The 25102-nt window shown below is 44.0% G+C and overlaps 1 protein-coding gene across 5 annotated transcripts in view; it reads left to right on the top strand.

Moving 5' to 3' along the window:
* TPST1 (tyrosylprotein sulfotransferase 1) overlaps positions 1-25102 on the top strand; it is a 269597-nt gene that overhangs the window by 51183 nt on the left and 193312 nt on the right. For 4 of the 5 annotated variants that reach the window (XM_075589911.1, XM_075589914.1, XM_075589913.1 and 1 more), the window contains exon 2: positions 4664-5611. In XM_075589911.1, coding sequence (XP_075446026.1) covers positions 4773-5611 — 839 coding nt within the window. In that variant the 5' untranslated portion in view covers positions 4664-4772. Of the gene's footprint in view, positions 1-3785; positions 3906-4663; positions 5612-25102 lie in introns of those variants that run through there. The other variant, XM_075589912.1, reaches the window with a different exon arrangement.

Below are 25102 nucleotides of genomic sequence, written 5' to 3'. Positions count from 1 at the left end.
TATATTTTTAAAAAAAGGCTGCCGCGTTCAGTGACTGCGCGTCCGCCGTAGGGGGAGAGCTGGGATAAATCTCCCAGCTCTCCTTGAGCCCGGCATCGCAGCGGCAGCCCCCTCCCCCCCCACGCAGCACTACCCCGCATCTGCAGCAGCTGATCTGTGCAGAGGAGCTGTGAGTCTGCGGGTGGGGGGAGGGAGGTGGGGCTCACGAAGCCTGTGCCGGGCTGTCAGCTGTTTTTGTAAGTCCCCTGGCCAGGAGCCAGCTCCCTTCTATCCTTCCCACCCATGTGAGGTACGGTATGTGTGTGTGTGTGTGTGTGTGTGTGTGTGTGTGTGTGTGTGTGTGTGTGTGTGTGTGTGTGTGTGTATATATATGTATGTGTGTGGGTGGGTAGGTGGATGGATTGTTACAAAAGTTGGCTAACAGACTCTCAGAGACACTTGGTTTCCATGAGCACAACTTTTGGACACAGGGCAGGTGCAGTGTGGGGGCTCCCTCTTACCTTTCTCTGGTGCTGGCTCTGGGTGACACAGATACTAGTTGCATGTAGAAAGCACATTCTCTGAGCGTGGCTTTGCCTCCTCTCCCCTGGATTCCTGTCATTTTTAACTGTCTAGGGAGCTGAGCAGGTAATTATTGGCACATGATAGCAGGGCATCAGTGAGCCATGACATCACTGCCGGGAGCACCCTCAGGCTCTGAGGGATGGGCCCCCTCCCCTGGGCCAATCAGGAGGCAGAGGTCTACACAGTGGAAGCCAATGAAAGGCAGGGAGTAGGGGACTGGAGTTAAAGGGATTTTGGGAGGTATGTGTGCAATACTGTCCACCAGCAGGTTCAACTCTCGGATTCTGTATGATGGATCTTGTCTCTCACCCTGGTGTGTGTACGCGTGTGTGCGTGTAAGTTTGCCCCCCCCCAAAAAAAAATTTGAACGGAAGCCACGCTCAAACCCCGTTATATGCGGATCCGCATTGTAGCAGATCACGCTATAATGGGGTTGAGCTGTATATATGATGGCTTAAACATTTGAGCATTAAAAACTCCTAAGAATCTTTGTCACTCGGGTATGAGCATCCTCAGCACTGTTGGTCCTATGCGAGACTGCATCTGCACTTTGACACATGAAATACTGACATTCGGTAAATGTTACTGTAGTTATGATTTCAGAAATTGTTATACATGTTTATTAAAAAAGAGTATGCAAGTATCTTCTTCTTTTCCTTGTAAACTGTAATTAGCCATGACCTTATTTAAAATACCGTTCACTTGCTGCCTGCTGTGAATTTTGCAGAGTTGTACAATCCTTTTCTTTTCTATGTGTTCCTGTTGAATGATTATAGTGATTCTAATGAACCGAGAGTACAGTACTGTATGTTTTACTAGTACAAGGTGAAAAGGCTCGGAATGCATTACACACAGGCTTTCAATCTCTCTGTGTCCTATCACCTCATTTTCTAGTAATGTTGTTAATGAGCTTGGAGAATTAAGGGCTCTATATTTTGTTTCTACTGTATATCGGTGCTTTTCTCTCTCTAAAATGTTCCTATGGTGGTTTGTCATAGGTTTATTTGCAAACATACTTACATTTGAACAGATGTTTTTTATGTTAATATTATTGGCACCATTAAGTATATGTGGCCCCAACTATTAAATGAATGAGCCAATAAAAAGGTCTGGTTAGCATAACTTACAAAGGGCTTGTCAACCATTTAGTTTTTGAAGTGTAATTCTTGAGTGACCTGTAGCACATTAAGATCAGTGTTGAAATAGCTAAAACAATAACAAAGGCTGAAAGGGATGCTTGTATGCCAATTCAGCATCCAGAATGCATTTAATACAAATAATACTACATTCTCTTCATGTTATGATAGATCCATTGCTGGATGTTAATCCAAAATTGAATTTTTGTTCACTAATTGTTTACTACATAATTGAATTGATGAGGATCACCTTGGAATACAATAGTGATACCTGCTACACAAATGGTTTCAGCAACATGTCTTACAATTACCGAGACTGTTTCATGACTAATAAGATCTTTGTAGAGGCAGTAGACTGTACTTGGCGAAGACGTCCGTGGGCTTTCAAAAGCTCCATGTATATTTTAATCACATCTATGTATAACTCATGTTGGTCCACCTATATGTATCCCAACCTACATGGAATCTACTCATTGTAGAGGAAACTGTCTGCAGCCTAAAATTCCAGTTGATGTAGTCTTCAAATGTATATTACCGATATAAAATCGTACCCATTTCTTCAAAATGTTCAATTCCTAACTGGCATATTAAGCATCCTTAATTAAAATAAATAAAATACAGTTGATTCTGCGTCCTAAGCAAAGTTCTTACATGTGAAACCTAAAATTTACTATAAAACTTTTTTAACCAGAACAACAAATGCCATTCTCCAATTATAGCAAATGTAAACATATTTCACCTGTGATGTCATTCATTTTATGATCTCCGTGAATAATGCAACTGACATAACGCATATATATTGTTACCATTTATATCAGTTTCCCAATTCATGTTTTCCAGAGCTACAATTCAGACCATGAGCATTCTCTTTGGTGGGGAGCAAAAAATAAAGACATCGGTTGCAATTACTTTTCAGGACACATGTACTAAATCTATTTGCTAAAAATGCCTGCTTTATTGTATTTCTGAGATATTCAAGGGTAGATTTTTAAAAAAAAAATGTTTTTGTTAATATCTAATAAATAAAAATACCACTTGTGGGTACACTCACGTGTCAGACCGGTCTGAACCCTGCCTTTCCCCATTATCTCTTAGCATACAGTTGAAGCCCCCCATTAGGTCGTGGGCCCCAGGGACGCTCTGTGGGCAGTAGGTTGGCTTGTCCCCGGGGGAATTTGTTCCTCTCTGCGGCATGCTATCATCAGCTATGGCTTTTAAGAAGCTGGGTGAATCGCACGCTGACTTCTCGTGTGCGAGGGGGGGGGGGGGGGGGTTATGTGCGTGAGCCGTGAGTGGCCCACGACTTAACAGAAGGCTGCATCAGTACAGTGCTTCCATTGCAGCCAGAGATTCTGGGAAATAACATGCAAATGCGCACACAGTGTTACCTTTTGCTTCTTGTCCATTTTAACATGGAGCCCTATAAGCGTATGCCTGCCGTATTATACAGATTTTTTCAGCACAACCTGGGTTAAAAAGTGGATCGCTTGTGACATCTAAGAATACATGGAAAGATTTTGGGTTTGTGATCCATGAGCTCACGGTTTAAGGCTCTTTAAAACAATATGACTAAGTGATGCTTAAAAAGGCAAATATTGCCGAAAGCATAACCTAATTTATTTTGTGTACCCTGCAAAGGTAGAGCACAATATATGATTTTCCCTCCAGCCTAACATATCAGAAGAAATTTTCAGCTAATGTTTTTGTTGTTTTTTGTTTCATGTACCTATGGGCTTCACATGTTCTTAGCTGATGAACATTTGCCTTGTGTATTTCTTCTATAATAGAAATGTATTTATGCTATAATATATTTTAAAGCAAACAATCATTTGATGGTTGCTATAATTTCAAATCCATTGACCTTCTCCTTGCAGTGACAGGATCTATAAATACTTGAGGGCGTGCGTCACCAGTTGATAATAGAATTGTATTCAATTGCATTGCTGCTGGCTTTGCTTTGTTGCATTAGTACCTAAACTCTTTTCCTGTTGGCCAATGCATAGATACAGTAGCTGACTCGCTGTCAGATGCTGTTATGTAGCCTGTCATGATTTTGCGAGATTCGAAGACAGTCCTTGGTATAAGCTTTGGATAAACGGGATACACGAGGATCGGGCATGACAATACTGATTTCTTCTTTAAAACATTCACTGCAGATTCCTGTGGGGTTAAAGGAATACTACTTCTAATACTTGTAGTACTTTGGTGAGGAACATGTTTCTAAATGAATTACAATCCATACTAAAAAGGGGTAATGAGGTAACCTTCTTATCCTGCTATTTTATAACACTCCTCCTTTGATCTTAGTGCATCCTTTTTAATTCCCTTTTCCATCAGATTACAGCTTCTCTGGGCAGGTGCATCTTACTGTTCTATTTCCATTCATTATCATTTTGTGTCTGTTTTCCTTCTTTTCTTTCATTTTATTGTATCTCTACATACTGTATGAGCATCACTGTCATCCTGTATTTTTATCTTTTTCATCTTTTTAGTTTGTTGGCATCCTGTGAGCAAATAAATGAATGAATGAAAAAAGCATACCAATATGCTCTGCTTTCAAAAAATTATAAAAGGCCGTAATGGTACAGAACATTTCTTTATTCATGATAGGGTGGCAATTTTGCCATAGCATGTTTTTTTTTTGTTTTTTTTCTGGTTGGGCATTTATTGTTAAATAATGGTTTCCTAACTCAAAGTATGACTGAACAATTATTTTTGTTAACTGTGCAGGAGTGATGAATATTTGACATTATTTGTGGCGGAAATAGTATTTCTACGTGTATTTAAAAATTGAGTCAACATTTGATGATTAAATAGTCTTATTTAAAGTTGTCCACAACAATAACGTTTTGTTCAGCTTGATTAAAAATACAAAAGAAATTAAAGCAAAATTTGCTAAAACAAATATGATTATATTTTAAGGTTTAGTAAATAACCTAAGTTCACTTTTTTCCCCCCTGCAGATGCAGCAGATGGCTGTAACCTACTTGGATTAGAGTCTTTTTGGCATGGCAGTGTAAAAAGAACACTGAACTTAACATCTCTCTTACCCAAGGGAATCACACTGTCAAAATGATTGGGAAACTAAAGCAGAACTTACTATTGGCCTGTCTTGTTATCAGTTCAGTGACTGTATTTTACTTAGGGCAACATGCAATGGAGTGCCACCATCGAATAGAGGAACGCAGCCAGCCTGTTAAAATTGAAATCCCAAAGGCAACATTAAGAACTGATTCCAAAGCAAACATTAGCTTCCCATATAACAAGGACATGCCGTTAATATTTATTGGAGGAGTACCCCGCAGTGGAACTACCCTTATGCGTGCCATGTTGGATGCCCACCCTGAAATCCGCTGTGGAGAAGAAACTCGGGTTATCCCTCGAATTTTGGCAGTCAAACAAATGTGGGCGCGGTCAAGTAAGGAAAAGGTCCGTTTAGATGAAGCTGGTGTTACGGACGAAGTTCTAGATTCAGCCATGCAGGCTTTTTTATTGGAGATAATAGTCAAACATGGAGAGCCTGCACCCTACCTGTGCAATAAAGACCCCTTTGCTTTAAAATCATTGACATATCTAGCCAAAATATTCCCCAATGCCAAATTTCTCCTGATGGTGCGAGATGGACGTGCCTCAGTACACTCTATGATTTCAAGAAAAGTCACCATCGCTGGCTTTGATCTTAACAGCTACAGAGATTGCTTGACCAAGTGGAATCGTGCTATAGAGACAATGTATAATCAGTGTATGGAAGTAGGTTATGACCGGTGTATGTTAGTACATTATGAACAGCTGGTTTTGCATCCTGAACGTTGGATGAAAACTCTCTTGAAGTTTCTCCTCATTCCATGGAGTAATGCGGTGCTGCACCATGAAGACATGATTGGCAAAGTAGGTGGCGTATCCTTGTCTAAGTAAGTATTCTTTCAACTATACTTTTTTATATTGTGCTTTTTGATTCAAATGGTCCATATCTCCCTTGCATTCTGCTTGTACTATCTTTGTGACATTCCTGAGATATAGGATGGTACCATCTTTGCCTCTAGAGTGAACTGAACAAAAGTAAGGTAGAAGTGATACCTTTAAGGGTGAACTAGTGGTTAAAAAAGTTAAAGCTTTCAGGACTACTAAGGTTTCTTCAGATTTTTACCTGCCTGGAGAAGTGACCTTGCCTGTCTTGAAAGCTTGCACTTTTTTAAACACTAGTTAGTCATTAAAAGTATCCAATCTACCTTGCTCTAATCTAAGACCCTTTTTAAATACCCCTACAACACATACATAGCCTCATTATCAAAATACGTGCCAAACAGACCGACCACAGTTGGTCTACATCAGATAATTTACCTGTGGGAGGGGGGGGGGGAATTTTAACCCTTGCTCTGCCTAGTACCATATGTTCAAAAACAATTTAATGTTGGTGCGGTGCTATATCTGGGATAGTTTAAAACTACTGTATATAGAAAAAGAGAAAGAAGAAATCCACAAATAGATAAGCACCCTTGTATCATAGGATGTGTAATCTGAATTAATGTAAAACTTATTTTTAATTAGATCATTTTAAAATAGGATTAATTTAGATAAACACTCAACGACGATAGTTTTTTGTCAAAAAGGAAGACATTTCTTGCAAGCACAAAACGCAGGAGTTTAATTGTCATCTCATTGTGTGCTTGATAGCATTCCCCTCTTGTGTAAGGGAAAGATTTGGCAGCATTAATTCCTATATCATGGATAATGCTAGAGTAGAGGCCCTCCACATTTAATGATACTAATATAGTATCTGTTTCAATCGTTATGCCATCTATCTAACTGAAAATGTCCTTGCTGTCCTTCAGATATGAAGGCAGCGCTGTGACAAAAGGCCTCATAATCTGGTCAAGGTATTGGCTGACCTTTTCGGTTAAGTTGCCAATGCCCAAAACTATCGGGCGCCCTGGTGGTGGTAATTTCCCTTTGTGCACTTTAGGAATGCTATAAAAGCTAGATAGTTTCGGCATCTTCACCAGCATGAAGTCCCTTTCATGTTTACTAAGGACTTTTTTCTTGACCCCTTTGCGGCATTTGGCACTAGAGCATACATGAGCATGGATGGAAAGATGTTAGCTAGTGATTTACAATAATAAGGCTATGATTTATGAGTGGAAGTGGTTCGTACCACCACCATATAGACTGCAATATCTATGTACTTGCATCCTGCAATGTCACTGCTCAGATAACTTTTAGTTTGTTTTTTAATATGTGAGCCTGTTGCCCGTAGCGTCTAAGGCTGGGACCAGGGTACAGCAGACCGTGCAGTCGCATCTGCATGCTGAGCGAACAGACTGCCTTAAGGCAGTGTTCGCGTCCATACAGTGCGGGGGGGGGTAGGGGGGGCGCGCGTTGCGCAAGAAATCAGTTCAAACTGATTTCTTAGCGAGACAGGGCGGTCACGTGAGCGGTTATGAGGGCAAACCAGCTCAGTGACGTCACTGGCATGCCCCTAGACACGCCCACGAACGGCGCGCGTACCATGGCCGAAAAACGCACCTGCTTAAAGCGGGTGACGTCACGGCGTGCACGCCTCCGCACAGCGAAGGCACTATGGACCTGGCCTAAGGAAGATACTTTAAGGGGACTAACATACTCAGGGAGTTTAGCTTACTATATTTACTGAAACAGTAGCTATGTGTGAATCAATGCTATCAAGACAAGCTAAATGTCTAAAATAGATACACTGTATCATGTATAGGACGACTTGAGTACAACTGCCTGCTGAAATGGTATCCAAGTATTCTTTGATCTTTGGATGCTGAATCTTAAGGCCAGGTCCATAGTGCCTTCGCCCGTGCGGAGGCGGGCACAACCGTGACGTCACCCGCTTGAAGCGGGTGTGTTTTTTGGCCATGGTTTGCGTGCCATCCGTGGGTATGTCTAGGGGCATGCCAGTGACGTAACCGAGCTCACGGACCGGCCTGTCGCGCCAAGAAATCAGTTTGAACTGATTTCTTACGCAACGCGCTCCCGCACGTGCACGTCGCATGAACACAAACACTGCCTTAAGGCAGTCTGTTCGCTCAGCGTGCGGACGCGTCCGCATGGTCTGCTGTACCATTGCCCCCGGCCAAAGAAACACACAAAGGGATTCCTGTTAACCCTCACAGTGGTCAGACAACTGTAATCCATAGGTAACAAAACCACATATGAGTGAGCAACCACAGACAGTCCACCACAGGCACAGTGAGTCTTGAAAATATACACCTACCAAGGTTTCATATCTATAAGAGTGAAAATCATTTATATTACCACCAGAAGTTCACTCACACTCACACACCCTTACAAATCAATCTCAGAACACCAAGGATATCAGGTGTGCCTATGCATGTATAATTATACTATATTTTTCATGAGTCTATTCAGAGAAGTTACATGAAAATAATATCCCTGTGAGCATTGTGTGCAATACGTTCCACACTTATTATATGGAAGTAGTAAACTTTCAAGCAAGGTTCCAATTCCAAAATTAACACCCCCTAGACACTGGCAACATTTTAATAATTAGCTCAACTAACTATCGTCGTAGAGTGTTTATCTAAATCCATCCTATTTTAAAATTATCGAATTAAAAATAAGTTTTACATTAATTCAGATTTCACATCCTGTGATACAAAGTACTAGAGTGATTACCTATTCGTGTATTTCTTCTCTCTCTTTTTGTACATCTACATCAGATAATCAGTTTATCAATTAAATGGCGACCCTAGCGCATACTACAGTACGTCATAGTCCTACTTTAGCAGCATAGTGGATCATCTGTTCTTAAACTGACCTTAATAAACAACAATTTCTTTATGCAATGTCAGTTTAATATTTTATGTACACGCAACATTATCTCAATAGGACACATTGCTATGCTACATAGTCACCCTACTTGCTATAGCTCTACCGGATAATATAAGTGCATTACATAGTTTGTTGAAAACATTTATATATCCTTATACAATCTAGTCCAATAAAGCAGTAATATATATATATATATATATATATATATATATATATATATATATATATATATATATTGTGGTGCTGTCGCTGCCCTCTAGGGGCTAGAATGGGGCAGTTGTGGGACTTTACAGCTCTCATAGAGTTAATCATTCTGGACAGGCCTGTTCAGCTGTGAGTTAATTAGCTAATTAGTCTAGCCTGTATAGTCAGGAAGTGATACAGAGATCCCCCCCCCCCCCCCCCCATGCTGCCAGACACACTGTGGAGAGTTGTACAGAGAGGGTGAGAGACGCTGCCAGACCTGCTGCAGGTACACTGGGTAAAGAGTTTAGTTCTCCCACAACTAGTTAGGGACTAAGCAGTATTAGTCAGTACTCCTGGAAGGAGTTAGGTCTTTTTGTTTCTGTTTTGCGTTATGAGTTAACCCTGTACCTGCTTTATACCCTGTAAATAAACCCCTGCTTAGAAAATACAGTGTTTCCTGCCTTTGATCTGGACAAAAGATCCGACGCTGGGACTGAGACGTCACAATTGGTCGAGAATGCGGGCAGTCCACAAGGCAGTGAAAGGGGGAAATGGAGGAATTTCTGACCTCGCTTCAGTACAAGCAAACGGAAAATTCTGCAATTTTAATGCGGGTTTGCAGCAATTGGCAAAGACCCAAGAGGAGATGGCAAAATCCTATAATGAGGGTTTACTACAGATGACAAAGTCACAAACTGAAAGTACGGCGGCGTTAGTACAGCAGATGGCGCTGTCCCTACATCAGACGCTAAAAGAAGAACAACACGAGGCGCAACTTCGCCTACACCAGGAGCTCTGAGCGTTGGGAGAGAAAATTACCGTCCAGCCTAGAGTGGCCCCACAGGTCGCTCACCAGGTAAAAACGCACCTCATTCAGAAAATGACGATGGACGATGATGTTGAGGCGTACCTGTCAATCTTCGAGCGCACCGCAGTACGCGAAGGGTGGCCAGCTGAGGAGTGGGCGGGAATAATTGCTCCCTTCCTGGTGGGTGACTCACAACAAGCCTATTATGACTTAGAGCCCGAGCAAGCTAAAGACTATGACACCCTGAAGGCGGAGATTATGGCACTGCTAGGGGTCACCCTCGCGGTTCGGGCTCTTTGATAAAGTCGCAAGACGAAACGCGTCAGAGGATATCTAAGTTTTTTTCAACCTGGCTGTCATGCCGCAATAAAAGTTTTTTTTCTACTGCACGTTGCCTTCAGCCTGATTTCAACCAGCAGTGCTCTGAGCCCTCTCACTCTTTTACCTGGATCCTGTCGCCGGGATGGATGCACGCGACAGAGCTGACGGAGTTTCTCCCCCATTACAGCATACCTGAGTCGGACCCAGTATGTGAGTATATGTACCCGCCGCCACGGGGAGTCGCTGGGAGGGTGAGGCCCACCCAAGGAGGGACCGCCGGATGCATCAACAGAGCACCGGACAGGTTAGCAGACCTCTCTCCCTATAGTGACTGGCATCTAACGGCGAACTCAGTGTTTAAAAAGCTGTTTATTCTGATATGGACTATATGATTCACGGGGACAAGAAACCAAGCTCGTTTATTCATACTTTACAGGACTAACAACCACGCTATGGTATAGCAATATTAACGTTGCATAACCTTACCAGGTGTTTTTTGGAGCACCCAATTAGGGAATCTTCCCTTCTTCTGCTCCAGCCTGAGGTATGTACCATCGCTGCAGTTGTCGAAAGAGTCGTTATAGACCGGTTCCTGAAAGGTCTCCACCCGCATCCTCCATAAGTGGGTGAGCCATGAGTAACCCCAAAGACGCCAAACAGTTGGTCACTTTAGTCGAATGTTACTTGACTGCTGAAGAGATGTCCAAGAGCTCAAGTCCAGATGAGTGCGCCGGTTCTCGCTTCCTGCGCTCCAGGAGGTCCGATAAGACTGTTCCACCGAATAGGAATCCCCAAGGACTCACTGACTTGCGTAAAGGAGTAGGGAGTCCCACAGCACCTAGGAGGGACTCTGGTCTCGTTGTTCCCAGTAGACTGGAGACAAAACGCCGACCCAGTTTTGGAAGGTATATAGAGTGCTACAGATGCCATGAACTTGGACATGTGGCCGCAGTTTGCCCTCGGAACGCGGAACCAATGGAATGTAACTTTTTTGTGGGGCATCATGCGTGCTGGGTTTCTACGGTTCAGCACAGTTCTTGCAGTTCAGAAGAGGACGATGAGGACTCCTATGTGGCCCCGCGGAATGGACAACCTCCGTGTGCAACAGAAGCTGCAGGGAAAGGTTACCCCGTGGCATCAGAAAAGACCAGAGGTGGACTACAACACAGAGCGCTTGGCGCAATCGTCACAGGAGTGACTACTAGCCTTGGCATGACAAAGGCTACCGATACCGCCATAAGCAGAAATCCAAGTGAGCCAGACCAAAAGACTGTTGACTGGAAACGGTTCTATGAGGCGTCCCAACAAGACGTTCAACGCCTCATCGGCAAGCAAGAAGTTTCTCAGCGAGAGGTCAGCACGTTAAAAACAGCTGGGTAAATTAAAGCAACAAGTGCTACAGGAGCAACTGAGTACCCAGTGGGTCCCCGCCGAGCAACATGATGAGCTGAAGGCCACCCTGAGCCTTACCAGAGCATCACTGGAAGTGGAATACGAAAAAACTCAAAATGTCCAAACCTTAGAATCTGAAAAACTGAAGTTGGATAAAAGGCTTCAAGAGCTGAAGCAGATAACTGAACACACGTCCCAGCAACTCACAGCTATGAAGGAGGACAACCTCAAGCTGCAGAAAGAGCTGGAGAAGCAGAGAGCCTGCTCCATCACCAAAAATCAGTACTCCCAGGAGAAAGAGGCATGGGAAACAGAAGCAGCAGCAATCCTAGCGACAAAAACTACAGAGATCCAAAATCTGAAGGATGCGCTGACACAAACCCAGAGCAAGCACCGGGAAGAGATGAAGGCCCTGAGAGGAATTGAATTGGCAGCTGCCTTGAGCCAGAAAAGAAGCATAGAAGGACAGCTTCAAGACCTGAGGAAGGACCTGGAGTTTTTAGCGTGCTGGCCGCAAGAAGGCAGAGAAACAACGGCGTGACCTAGGCGAAGAGCTCAAAGCTCTGAAGACTGAGTGGGACACTAGGCTGGACTCTATTATTGCTCGGCAGGAGGTCTAATAAAGAAAACCTTTAAGAGGCGGTGGATGTCAGACAGGTCTGACAAAGATGTTGGTGCACGGGATAGTGCACGGGCCGCTCACAGGACAGTGTTTCGCTGGGGGGAGGGATATGTGGTGCCGTTGCTGCCCTCTAGGGGCTAGAATGGGGCAGTTGTGGGACTTTACAGCTCTCATAGAGTTAATCATTCTGGACAGGCCTGTTCAGCTGTGAGTTAATTAGCTAATTAGTCTAGCCTGTATAGTCAGGAAGTGATACAGAGATCCCCCCCCCCCCCCATGCTGCCAGACACACTGTGGAGAGTTGTACAGAGAGGGTGAGAGACGCTGCCAGACCTGCTGCAGGTACACTGGGCAAAGAGTTTATTTCTCCCACAACTAGTTAGGTTCTAAGCAGTATTAGTCAGTACTCCTGGAAGGAGTTAGGTCTTTTTGTTTCTGTTTTGCGTTATGAGTTAACCCTGTACCTGCTTTATACCCTGTAAATAAAGCCCTGTTTAGAAAATACAGTGTTTCCTGCCTTTGATCTGGACAAAAGAGCCGACGCTGGGACTGAGACGTCACAATATATATATATATATATATATATATATATATATATATATATATATATATATATATATATATATATATATATAGTCATTGAAAAAATATATATATGTACCATTAATGAACCAGGGTAATTTTTACGACCACCACAAAATTATAGTACAACAACAAACTACAACTCTAAACATCAAAAACATTCACTAAAAAAGACAACTTTAGGGAAGTAATGGAAAGTCACATCGTTGAATAGTAGACAACCAATAACCTGTAGACGGCATGACTACCGTCATATAACTCAATAGAGTACATTCTGTTATTCAAACCCATACGAATCTCACACAAATGATAGCTCAGGTTTCCTAAGAGACAGTTCTGAAGAGAATATAGACGTATAACTAATTATTCATGATAAATGACAGGGTTTCTTGATCATACGCAAAACTGGGTGCTATACCCGAACTTATTATTCAGAGACCCTGGAGACATGCCCTAAAGCTTCCCTAGTGATACATTAGGGCAGCGGTGCGCAAACTGTGGGGCGCGACCCCCAGGGGGGGCGCGACACTGCCGACGGGGGGCGTGGGGTTTAAAGAGGCCCCGCGCGCTTCCCGAAGGCACTTAAATTAAGTGCCGGGGAGCTGCAGGGCCTCTGTAAACCTAACTTACCGTGGCTCCGGCGGCTTCCTCCCTGTGTCGCCATGGCAACGCGGCGTCAAAATGACGCTGCGCGGTCATGTGACGTCACGTTGCTATGGCAACGTGACGTCATTACGCCGGAGCGCAGGTAAGTTGGGGTTGGGAGGGGGGCGCGGGAGTGAGGGGACAGCCGGCAGGGGGGCGCAGGGAAAAAAGTTTGCGCCCCCCTGCATTAGGGCTTACAACCTACATGCACAAAGTTTCCATCCATGGAGTACGGTGAAAGGTTATCTTACAGTCAGCTCCTAAGGGCACGAAGAAACTCGAGCAGTGAGCTGCTGTATGATAAAAATGCAGACAGAGTAATAAATAAATGTGTAAATAGGGGTTATGACACAGTATCATTATATAACTGTAAAGCAGAGGTAGCAAAACTATCAAGGGAATCAATCCTGGTGAAAAAGAGTAAAAAAAGAAATGAATTGTCAAACATTCCTTTTGTATGAACGTATTGCAGTATGTCAAACAGCAGTGCTCTGATTCATCTACTTTACTTTGGATTTACTCTGCATTATTAGTAGGCTGTCCGTGGAAACAGAAGCACCAGTATTGGTACTGTATCATTAGATTTTTTTCAGTTCTGGTGTGCAACAATTGCTCTATTTTTTCGATTGCATAGAAACCACAGCAGAAAAAAAGAAAATATCATGACATGAGTTTAGGTCGAAATATATTTCAGAGCAGATTACTGCTTTATGAACATAAAAACAAGCTTCCGCTCTATACTGCTGCATCTCCTTGTTTTGTCCGGGAGTGGAGGGAAGAGAGAAGCAGACATTCATCATGACATTCTCAGATGTCCTCGGAGCATTAAAGTGGTGTCCATTTCACATGGATAAATAGGCAACATTTATGAAACCTCCAGTGTGTACTCACAAGATGATTTATCCTTGTCTGCGACTTTGTTTACTTGAAGTTTGTATGGACTTGACAGTGTCTTTGAAGTGTGATTTCTGTATTGTTGCCAAAATCCCACAGCAATGCATGCATGCATGTTTTCTTTGGTGTTTAGAGGCCCTTACGAATATGTGAATACATAGACTCACAGAACTTAGACTAAAATGTAGGTAACTTGTGTTAATGTTAAAATAAATATAAAAGCTGCAAATGTAAAATACTTCCATTTGATCTAGGAAAATTAATTATATATTATTTTATATAGAATAAATGGCATAGAAATATTCTTCTAAATCTAGAAGAATGGCATGTCAAATTACTATTGCTTTTGTACAATGTTTTTTGCGGTCTATATATAACATTCAGGTTTTATTGGTCTTTATTTTCACAATAATTTTCTAGTCTGGCTTTTTTGGATTTGTTTACTATTTAAAACATATATGTGAACAGCTAAATTAATTGTTGATAATGTATGTGAGTAATTGTGACTTTATTAATTTCTACAATAAAGCCAAAAAGGGCTGTTGCATTTTGCACAACCCCATGGTGAGAACAATGTAGATCAACAGAGATTTAGGGAAACTGAGGTTTGTGTAACTAGAAGCTAGCAAACCCTCAAACACAATGCAGGTAGCATGTTTAATTCAAACAATGTTTTCATTTTGTGTAGTACTGTATAACTGGGAATGTAAACGTAACCTTTTGAGTGCCGGAGCGCGGCCCTTAACCCGGAAACTGAAGAGGAGTCACCCTCCTATTCCACTTGCCTTCACTATACATTGCGTCCTGCGCTCCATGGGAATGCGAGGACACAATCTAAGCTGAAAAAAATACCCCTTTCTGTGAGCACGATGTAGGCACTATATCATGTGGCCTCTGGAGTGCCAGACGTTCATTTATTTATTTATAAAATGTTTTACCAGGAAGGAATACATTGAGAGTTACCTCTCGTTTTCAAGTATGTCCTGCGCATAGAGTTAAAATGACAAATAGTACATGGTTACAAATACAGTTACATAAGTGAACAGGGTATACATTATATACAAGACATTGCATGTACAGTTAAAGAAAATATAGATTATGGGTGTATGAAACAATTGCAGACCAGATTAAAATGTGAGACAGCTTTGGTTTTGAAAGAACTTAGACTGGTGGTGGATGTGAGAGTCTCCCGTAGGTTGTTCCAGTTTTTGGGTGCACGGTAAGAGAAGGAGGAGAGGCCGGGTACTTTGTTGAACTTTGAGACCATGAACAGTCTTTTGTTGTCAGATCTCAGATGATAAGTGCTGCATCTGGTAGGGGTGAGGAGCTTGTTCAGATAGACGGGTAGCTTGCCCAGAAAGTATTTGAAGGCAAGACAGTAAAGGTGAACTCTGCGCCTAGACTTGAGTGATGACCAATCTAGTTCTTTGAGCATTTCGCAGTGATGTGTGTTGCACTGTAGTTGCATTGGAGAACAAAACGTCATATTGAATTGTAGAGGGTGTCAAGTTTGTTAAGGTGGGTTTCGGGTGCTGAGCTGTATACTATATCTCCATAGTCGATAATTGGCATTAGCATCTGCTGTGCGATGCGCTTTCTGACCAGCAGGCTTAGGCCTCGGCCAAGCTTCCCGCTGGCGTGCTGAGGCGCGCTGATGCTCAGGGAAAGCGGCTGCTTTCCCTGGCCTTGCGGGTGCTTTCCCTGCGCGCCGTCAGGGGGCGGGCTGGAGGCGGGCCAGTGACGTCACGGAGCTGGTTCGCCCTCATTGGGCGAACCGCTCACGTGACCGGCCCTGCGCTCCGGCAAGCGGGGAACTTTTAAATTTCCCTAAGACCTACGCTTCCGCGCGCTTGCGGAAGCGTAGGCGAGCCCCTACTAAAGCCGCTCTAATTGCGGCTGTAGGGGCTCAGTGCTGAGCGGAAGCGCGCCTCAGCACGCCTCCGCCAGCAAGCAACAACCATGGACGAGGCCTTAGGGAGGATTTGTTCCTATAAAGTACACCTAGTTTGGCATAGGTTTTGGATGTCAGGGTATCAATGTGCATCCCGAATGTTAAGTGGAAGTCAAACCATATGCACAGGTATTTAAAACTAGTAACAGGAGTTAGTGTGGTGTAAGCATTGGTTCTGATCTGGAGCTCAGTCACTGGAAGCTTTAAAAATATACACTGGCGACACACTTTATTCGAGCTCGGCTAGTCCCACGAATTCGGGTATACCCGGGTGTATTGAGGTTTGTGACTGTTTTCTGCCCGAGTGCATTGGGTTATTTTCCAGGCAGGGATTGAAGCATTTTATTCCCGCTGGCTGCAATACTGCATAGTATATATATATATATATACTGCATTACAATTCATGAATTTATGCCATCTGGTAGACACGCGAAGCATTGCAGCCTATTAAATCCTAATCATTATTATTTAACAGATCAGCCGCCCATCAGCCAGGCATGAACCCAGGCTGGGAAGGCAAACGCAACGGGGCTTGTCAGAGGTGAGGAGCGGCGCATTCCAGGTATCTGCCAGGTACATACTGGGTATTTGCTCGAATAAAGTGTGTCGGTGCAGTAGGTCTTGGTCCCAAATACCATTGTTACAGTCTTGTCAGTGTTTAAAAACAGTTTGTTTTGGGAAATCCAGTTTTCAAGTCTCAAAAAGTCAGTATGTGTTCAAGGTTGGAGAGACTAAGGCTGTGTGCATATAGGATTGTGTCATCTGCATACATGTGTATTGAAGCTTCCTTACAAACTGTGGGAAGATCATTGATGAACACTGAGAAGAGTAGGGGCCCCAGAAGAGAGCCTTGTGGGACACCACAGGTGATATCCAAGGGGTTGGAGTTAGAGCCTGAGATGGACACATGTTGGGATCTACCTGATACACCTGTAGGTAGGACTGAAACCAGTTTAAAGCATGCTTCCCTATTCCAGAGCACTGGAGTTTGTTACAGTCAGCAGGGTAGCATGATCAACAGTATCAAAAGCCTTTGCAAAATCAAGGAATATTGCACCAGTGAGTTGTCCCAGTTTCATTCCACACTGGATCTCATTGCAAACTTTTAGGAGGGTAGTTACCATGGATTTTTTGGGTCGAAAGCCAGATTGGAATTGGCTAGGGAAATTTGCCTTGGTATAGTAGTCGCTTAATTGAGAGTGAACACATTTTTCCATGACTTTGGATAGTATTGGAGAAGAGAGATTGGCCTGTAGTTTGAGACAGTGTTTTTGTCCCCCCTTTTAAAGATTTGGACATCTCTGGCAGCTTTCCAGGTCTTAGGGATATGGTCTGCAGACAGAATAGAGTTGACTAGGGAAGCAAGAGGCTTGGCAGTAGCTGGGGCACCAAGTCGTAGGAACTTAGATTGCAGTAAGTCAGGTCCACATTGGCTGCTTAGTTTTAATTTGAGGAGCGCTTGTGTAATCCCCTTTTCAGATTCTGGGACAAATTGAAAATTGTGGGCAGTGTTGGGAGATGGTGAGGCTATAGGGGTACTCTCAGAATGAGGTTCATGTTTGGGTTGCGTTTCACTAATAAGTTAGTAGCACACCCCACAAAGTAATCATTGAATGTATTTGCAGTGTCAGTGGGATTTGTCAGAGTAATATCATTCTTAATGATATTACATGGTTGTTGATGGCTAGAAGGCTGGAATATATTGTTGATGACTTTCCAGAAATTTGCTGGATTTTATGTATTCTGGCGAAGATTGTCACAGTAATATTGTGCTTTTCGTGTCTTTGCCTTGTGCACATATTCCTCATACATATGTAGTTCTTAAGATCCTTGGTAGCTCCAATTACTTTGTAGCTTTTCCAGAAGCCATCCGTAGTTTCTGTACCAAGCGCAACTGGTAAGGTGAGACAGAAACTGTTGTAGGTTAAAGAAGCTGTTCAAGCAATATCCTACATGTGTTTTTTTTTAATAAATCAGTTCTGTACTATCAGAAAATTCTTGTAGCATTTAAAAATAAAAAACATGTTTTAAGACATTTTTAATGTTTCTAATGTAGGAAGCATTTACAAAGTGACAGCCCCCTTCCCCTTCTGATAGGCTTCTTGAGCCTCGCCCTCTCTCTAGCAGTACATCAATTGAATCTAGTAATCCCAGTCACTCATATTCCAGAACTACAATGCCCAGAATGCTGTGCAAGAACTGAATTAAATAACCCGGAGCAAGCAATCGATTACAGGAGAACGGATCGATCTGCAGATGATGCACATATTGAATGGGGAAATATATATATATATATATATATATATATATATATATATAAATTTAAACTGCAGCTTTAAAGTTTCTAAATATTCTAGTGAGGAGAACTTTAGGGCGTGATTGGGGTGGTTTGATTTTCTTTACACAGTACACTGAAAATGTCAAGAAGGATGCCAGAGGATTGGATTCTGCTGGTACTAGAGGAGAGAATCCAGTCTAGCAAGGAATGGTTATGAGATTTCAGGTTTGTCCGTGTGGGTTGGGAAATTAGTTGCGTTAGATTAAGTGATTTGGGTTGTATCTGGATTTTGTGGTTTTTAGGGTCGAGCCAACTATAGTTGAAATCTCCAAGAACCAGCAGCTCACTCTTCTCATTCTGAGAGGAAATTGAGCCAAGAAACCGAGGGATATCAGTCAAGGACTGTAGTAGTGCTTTAAGGGGGCGGTAGATGCCAGCAATCAAGAGGGGCTTAGAAAAGGGGAGGCAGATTTTGCCAACTAGGATTTTAAAAGAGGATGGGCTTAGGGGCAATTTAGCAGTGTAAATTGTAATGTGTCTGCAACATAAAATAACACCCCGGAGGAGGAGGCGTGGCCAAGGAGGTGAATGGCAGCTTAGAGTGTGAGCTCCATCCCCTCCGGCGTTTCAAAACGACATAACTCCAGCAAAAACACAGTAACTGCATAATTCAGAACCTGCAGAACGTGTCTAAATATACAGAGATGGCATCAACCAAAACTTTAAGGAAAAAATCACAGCCGGTGTCTAATTATTTTAAGAACAAAGAGACTGCCAGGGCGGACATACCTGAATCTTCAGTGCAGACAGCATCAGCAGACCCAGAACTGGACTCCTCACCTGAAGAACCAGACGATTTGGCTGTAGTGAGACGTAAGGACATGAAAGAGTTCTGCAGCAATATGAAACAATTCTTTAAGTCTGAACTTTGGGCACTTCGGAAGGATGTAGACGCAATAGGGGAGCGTACGGCCGCTTTGGAATCCAGGGCAGATGAGACAGCTACAACCACAGTACAAACGCAGACTCAAATATCCACCCTAAAGGCACAGATAACTTCCCTAGAAGATAAAATTGAGGACGCGGAGAACCGCGATCGGCGCTGTAACATACGGCTTAGAGGGGTCCCAGAATCTATCACAGATCCAGAGGAATTCACCTCGAGGTGGCTAGAACATTTATTCCCAGACATGGCAGCCAGAGACCTGGTTCTGGACAGGTGCCATCGGGCGCTGCGGGGAAGACCTCAGCAAGGAGATCCCCCGAGGGACGTGGTGCTTAGATTCCACTACTACCGCACCAAGGAAGAAACATGCCGGAGAGCAAGGGAACTGAAGGTGGTGGAGTTTGAGCAAATAAAATTTCAAGTTTACCAGGATCTGTCACCGGCCACGCTAGCAAAAAGAAGAGCATTAGCCACCGTTACCAGAACACTGCGTGACCAAGAAGTAAGGTACCGCTGGCTATTCCCGTGTGCCTTAATGGTTTTTAAGAACGGAGTGACACATATCCTAAAAAGAGTGGAGGACACTGAGGGATTCCTGCGGAGGGTCCTGGGATCAGCATTGAGTCCCCCTCACCATGCGGCGGCACAAGATGGCGCTCCCGCGTCCCCATAAACCGAGATGGTGACCCACAGCTGAGATAATGAGCCCTCCATAGGCCGCTCCTGTTTATACACAACCACGGGAATATACTGTTCCAACCAATCCCAATGAAGCCCCTACTGACCCTGTGACTGCACCGGACCCCTCTCACAGCCCGTACCAATCTCTTGAAAGGAGATACAGAACCCAGCAAGGCAGAAGGATCCACTTACGTTTTCGGAGCAGCGGCCATCTTGCCTCGCTCCATCCCTGAGAAGCGCGGGACCTACACTGCTCTCCGCGGGCTTTCCTAGTGACGTCATCGTCCAGCGTCGTCCTCTCGCGAGAACTGGTACCGGGCGCCTGCGCAGTGGGAACTAGCAGCGGTGGCGCATGTAGACGTCTCACATCCTCCCCAAGCTGGCCAAAGAGGAGCGCTGACACAGAGTTCCCCCCGAGGACGCAGAGGGCTACGAACCTGGAAGGAGCGTGATCGCGACGAGACCACTCTGCGGGAGACCGGACATGGCGGCCCCAAACTGGGGTTACCCCCCAGATTGATGATCTTGCACAAACAACCACACACACAATAAAAAAAGTTTTGAGGGAAGGGGGGGGGGGGTGTAACAGGGAGGGGGGAAGAGGGAGGGGAGGTGAGGGTGGGAGGGGGTGGGTAGAGGGGGGCTGGGGGATGACATATAACCCCTGAAGACAGATATCTCCCTAAACTGGATAGTTTAACAGGTATGTGCATCTCCTACAGGTATTGCGCCTATAAGCCCCACACTTAGATCCTAACCCCACCACAGGGATCAATATGAACGACATTAATAGAGAGGTGAGCTCCACGGCCAATCATTAGAGATAACAACCCGTATCATTATCTACCCAGTACCAGATGTGGGGATATCCTCCCAGCTTGAGTTACCAGGGTATATAGCACAGGGTCAGCTATGTGACCCAACAACGTAGACGCCGGAGGTCTATAGATAATGAAATACTTAAGTTGGGAGTCATATCATTGCCGTTGCGCCCAAAGAGTACATATAGAGGGGTCTCTACATACGGCCGCGGGGGGACTTGCAGATCACTATCCAAAGGGGGATAGTTAGGTTAGGTAGTACAGACTGACAAGGGACAATCGTTCGGCCTGAAGGGTTCCAAATTGCAGGTAGGGGGGAGGGGTAAATCGGATCACCTATGTAAATGCTCTAATGCATAATAGTGTTTCCAAATAAAAGAGGAAACCTAGGGCCACGACCGCAACAGACCAGAGGACTAGGAGCTAGTCGGGGTTAATTAGTTAAGGGGTTGGTTGTAGAGCTCCAAGTTAGAGGAGTGGCATAAGGAGGACGAAAGAAGATAAACGGGTTAAATTTTCTATTGTGTTTATAATATGCAGTTTCTGTTTCAGTTTCCAACGTTGAGAAGTTATAAGGAGTTAAATATACTAGCTGATTAATAAAAACGCGCCGGCGGGGTTCTCCATGTCGGCGTGCATGCGTTTCCAGATACGGTCCCGGAGACAGAGGGATCGCAAACAAGTCCCAGGGGGGGCGGGTCACAGTAAGAAGGGGAAATCCCTTGGTAAGACTGGACCAAGAGACCAACCCCATGGGCGCAAGAGACACCCTCGGGGGCTCCCGGGGTGGACTCTTGTTTTCTTATTATTTGATGTCATTGTAATGTTAATGTTATGTATACACTCTCTTTTTTATTTTTTCCCCTCTGTTTTTACCTCTGTGTGGTCCCCTCTCCCACCCCTCCCTCTCCCCCCCTTCCGCACACCTCCTCCCCACCCTCTCCCCCCCCTTTCCCCCGCCTCTCCCTCCCTCCCCCTTCCAGAGGTACATCAGCCAGACCGGCGAAACACAAAACAGGTGGAGTGGGTGTATTTCGGGGCAGTGAGTCGGATATGTCCGAAGGACGGGGACTTGGGTGAGTTTCAAGTTACCCAGACGCTGATTTATACACACATTAATAAATGGCGTTGATACTTATTTCTCACAACGTGCAGGGCTTTAACAACCCAACCAAACGGAAGTTGGCTTTTTCAGACTACAAAAGGAAACACGCTGAGGTTCTTTTCTTGCAAGAGACACATTTCAGCAGATCTAGCGCCCCCAAACATCTTGACAAAGATTTTACTCAGGTTTTCTCAGCTGCCGCAGCGGTTAAAAAACGCGGGGTAGCTATATTAATTCGAAATAGCATTCCATTTGAAGTGCAGTTAACTAAGCGCGACAGTGAGGGCAGATACATCATAGTAGTGGGGGCGATTAGGGGACAGAAAATTACACTAGCTTGCGTATATGCCCCCTGTGAAAAGAGTACGATCTTTTTTGATAAGCTTTTCAGAACCTTGAGCTCAGTATCTCAAGGGAGCGTCGTACTAGCGGGTGACTTTAACATGGTCATGCAACCGCACCTAGATAGGTCAGGGGTTGCAGGTCAATATAACAAGGGAGCGGGCGTCTCGATACGCCGGGGCCTCAAGACCACCCAGCTTACAGATATATGGCGAGAATTACATCCGGCAGACAGGGATTACACATTCTTCTCTCACCCTCATGGCTCATACAGCAGAATTGATTACTTCTTCGTGTCTTGTCACCTGGTTCCTATGGTCACCCGAGCTGGGATCCATGATATTTCATGGTCTGACCATGCACCAATAGAGCTAAGGTGCAATAATATTCGTACGGATAGACCTGGGACGAACTGGAAACTAAATGAATCAATCTTAAAAATTCCCGAGATCTGTGATATTATTGACAACGAAATAGACCAATTCTTTAATATAAATACAGGCTCTGTCGACTCACCGTTAGTTCTTTGGGAAGCTCATAAAGCAACATTACGCGGCACGTTAATAAATATCACAGCCAGACGAAAACGAGAAAGGGAGTCCAAAATTATCACTCTCCAAACCAAATTGCAGACTCTCTCCTCTAAACATAAAAAAACCTCAGACCCTAAAATTTTGCAGGAGGTAAAAGACGCCAAAATTGAACTTAACATGCTCCTAGCCTCCAGGGCGGACAATTCACTGAGTTGGTCAAAGAGGAGATTTTTTGAGAAAGCGAACAGGCCGGATACAATGTTGGCCCGCATGCTAAAGGATAGGCAAGCTAAGTATAACATCCAAGCTATACGCTTAAAATCTGGTACCCCCACGTCTAATCCTCAGAAAATAGTAGACGAATTCGGCTCATTTTATGAAACACTATATAATGGTGGAAAAGTGGCACATAACATCAAAACGAGCGGTGCACTAAGAGATTTCTTAACCAGCTCAAATCTAGGGAGATTGACGGACACAGACAGAGAAGCCCTGAACGCTGACTTCACTATAGAAGAACTGTCGCAAGCCATTAAAGAGTTGAAACCATCAAAGGCCCCTGGGCCAGATGGATTTTCAGGGCTTTATTATAAGAAATTTATAGAGCTACTCGCCCCTAGGTTGCTCCGCATGTTTAACGCTATTTTAGCGGGAGCCCCCATCCCCAAAGAGATGTTAAAGGCGTCAATATCACTAATACATAAAACGGGGAAAGACCCGCTAGATTGCAAAAGCTACCGGCCTATATCATTAATTAACACCGATGTCAAATTATACGCTAAATTACTGGCCAATAGACTTAGTCTCATCCTACCCAGACTTATACACCCAGATCAAGTCGGATTTATCAAGGGCCGGCAAGCAGCGGATAATACACGACGATTTATTGATCTGTTGGATTTGGCAAATAGTAAGGCAACTCAAAGCATGTTGTTAAGTCTGGATGCAGAAAAAGCTTTCGATAGGATAGACTGGCCATATTTAAAAGAGACGCTTGCAACATTTGGCTTTGGAGATCGGGTGAGCGAGGCGATTCTGTCGCTGTACTCTAACCCCACCGCCAGGGTCATACACCAAGGCTACCCCTCTCTGCCATTCCAAATAAAGAGTGGCACGAGACAGGGCTGCCCATTATCCCCACTTTTATTTGCCCTTTGTATCGAACCACTGGCGGCGCAAATCAGAGGAAACCCAGACATCTCAGGGTTAAACGCATACTCCCAAACCCATAAAGCGGCCCTGTATGCGGATGACATCCTCTTGATTATCACAAAACCCCTTACTTCCCTGCCAAACCTATTCGCCCTACTAGATCGATTCGCTAAGGTCTCCGGCTTCAAAATCAATCAATCCAAGTCGGAAGCCCTCAATGTCAACCTCCCTAGACACACAGAGAAATTACTAAAATTAAATTTCAAATTTAACTGGCAACAAAACCACATAAAATACTTGGGTGTCCACATCACCAAAACTGTAAAGGACGTGTACAATGCAAATTACCCCAACCTGATTCGGACCCTAAAATCTGATTTACAGAAGTGGACATCCAAAAGGATATCCTGGATTGGACGTATCCATAGTGTCAAAATGAACCTACTCCCCCGTATATTATACCTCTTCCAAACTCTTCCAGTGCCACTCAGATTGAGGGACATACACTCACTTCAATCTGACATTTACAAATTTATCTGGGGAGGTAAAAAACCGAGGGTAAGTAAACTAAATATGACAAGACCTGTGCTGGCTGGCGGCCTAGCAGTACCCTGCCTGCTATCATATTACAAGGCGGCACAATTAAGCCAAATTGTACAATGGCAATCTAACCCGAAATCGAAGAGATGGGTAGAAATAGAAAATGCCGCATGCGCACCTTTGGAGCTCAGCAGTTTAATTTGGTTACCTAAAACAGCGCAAAAATTTGCCACAATGCCGCTATCCTCAATGACCAACTCACTGTCAATCTGGGAGGCTACAAAAAACAGGCATTCCCTCACGACAAAACACTCCATGGTGACACCCATTTGGAATAATCCTGAATTCGCTCCGGGTCTATCGGTCGGTAATACCTCAATCTGGAGGCAGAAGGGTTACAATCGGATTAGAGATCTGGAGGGACATAATAGAAAAATCAAAACATTCGACAATATCAGAGAAGAAAAAGAGATGCCCCACTCAGAATTCTTTCGATACCTCCAGATCAGGGCTTTTTATAATAAATTTGCCCCATACCCCCTATTAACATCTTTCGAAAAGCTCTGTCTGGCTGAGACCGACACAAAGGGACTTACATCACAGATCTACGGAGAGGTGATCAGTTCTGGTGAACATGCACAGCAGATACCCTCATTCCGATCTCAATGGGAAACAGATTTAGGAGAAAACTTAGAGGATGAAGATTGGAGCGCTATTTACATGGCCACTGCAAAGAGCTCCATATGCACCACTCTTAAGGAGAACGCATATAAAGTCCTAATGCGAT

Source organism: Ascaphus truei, chromosome 3, assembly GCF_040206685.1.
Source record: "Ascaphus truei isolate aAscTru1 chromosome 3, aAscTru1.hap1, whole genome shotgun sequence".
Taxonomy (NCBI): Eukaryota; Metazoa; Chordata; class Amphibia; order Anura; family Ascaphidae; genus Ascaphus; species Ascaphus truei.
The sequence above is the reverse complement of the archived record's forward strand: the minus strand, read 5'-3'. Positions and strand labels throughout refer to the sequence as shown.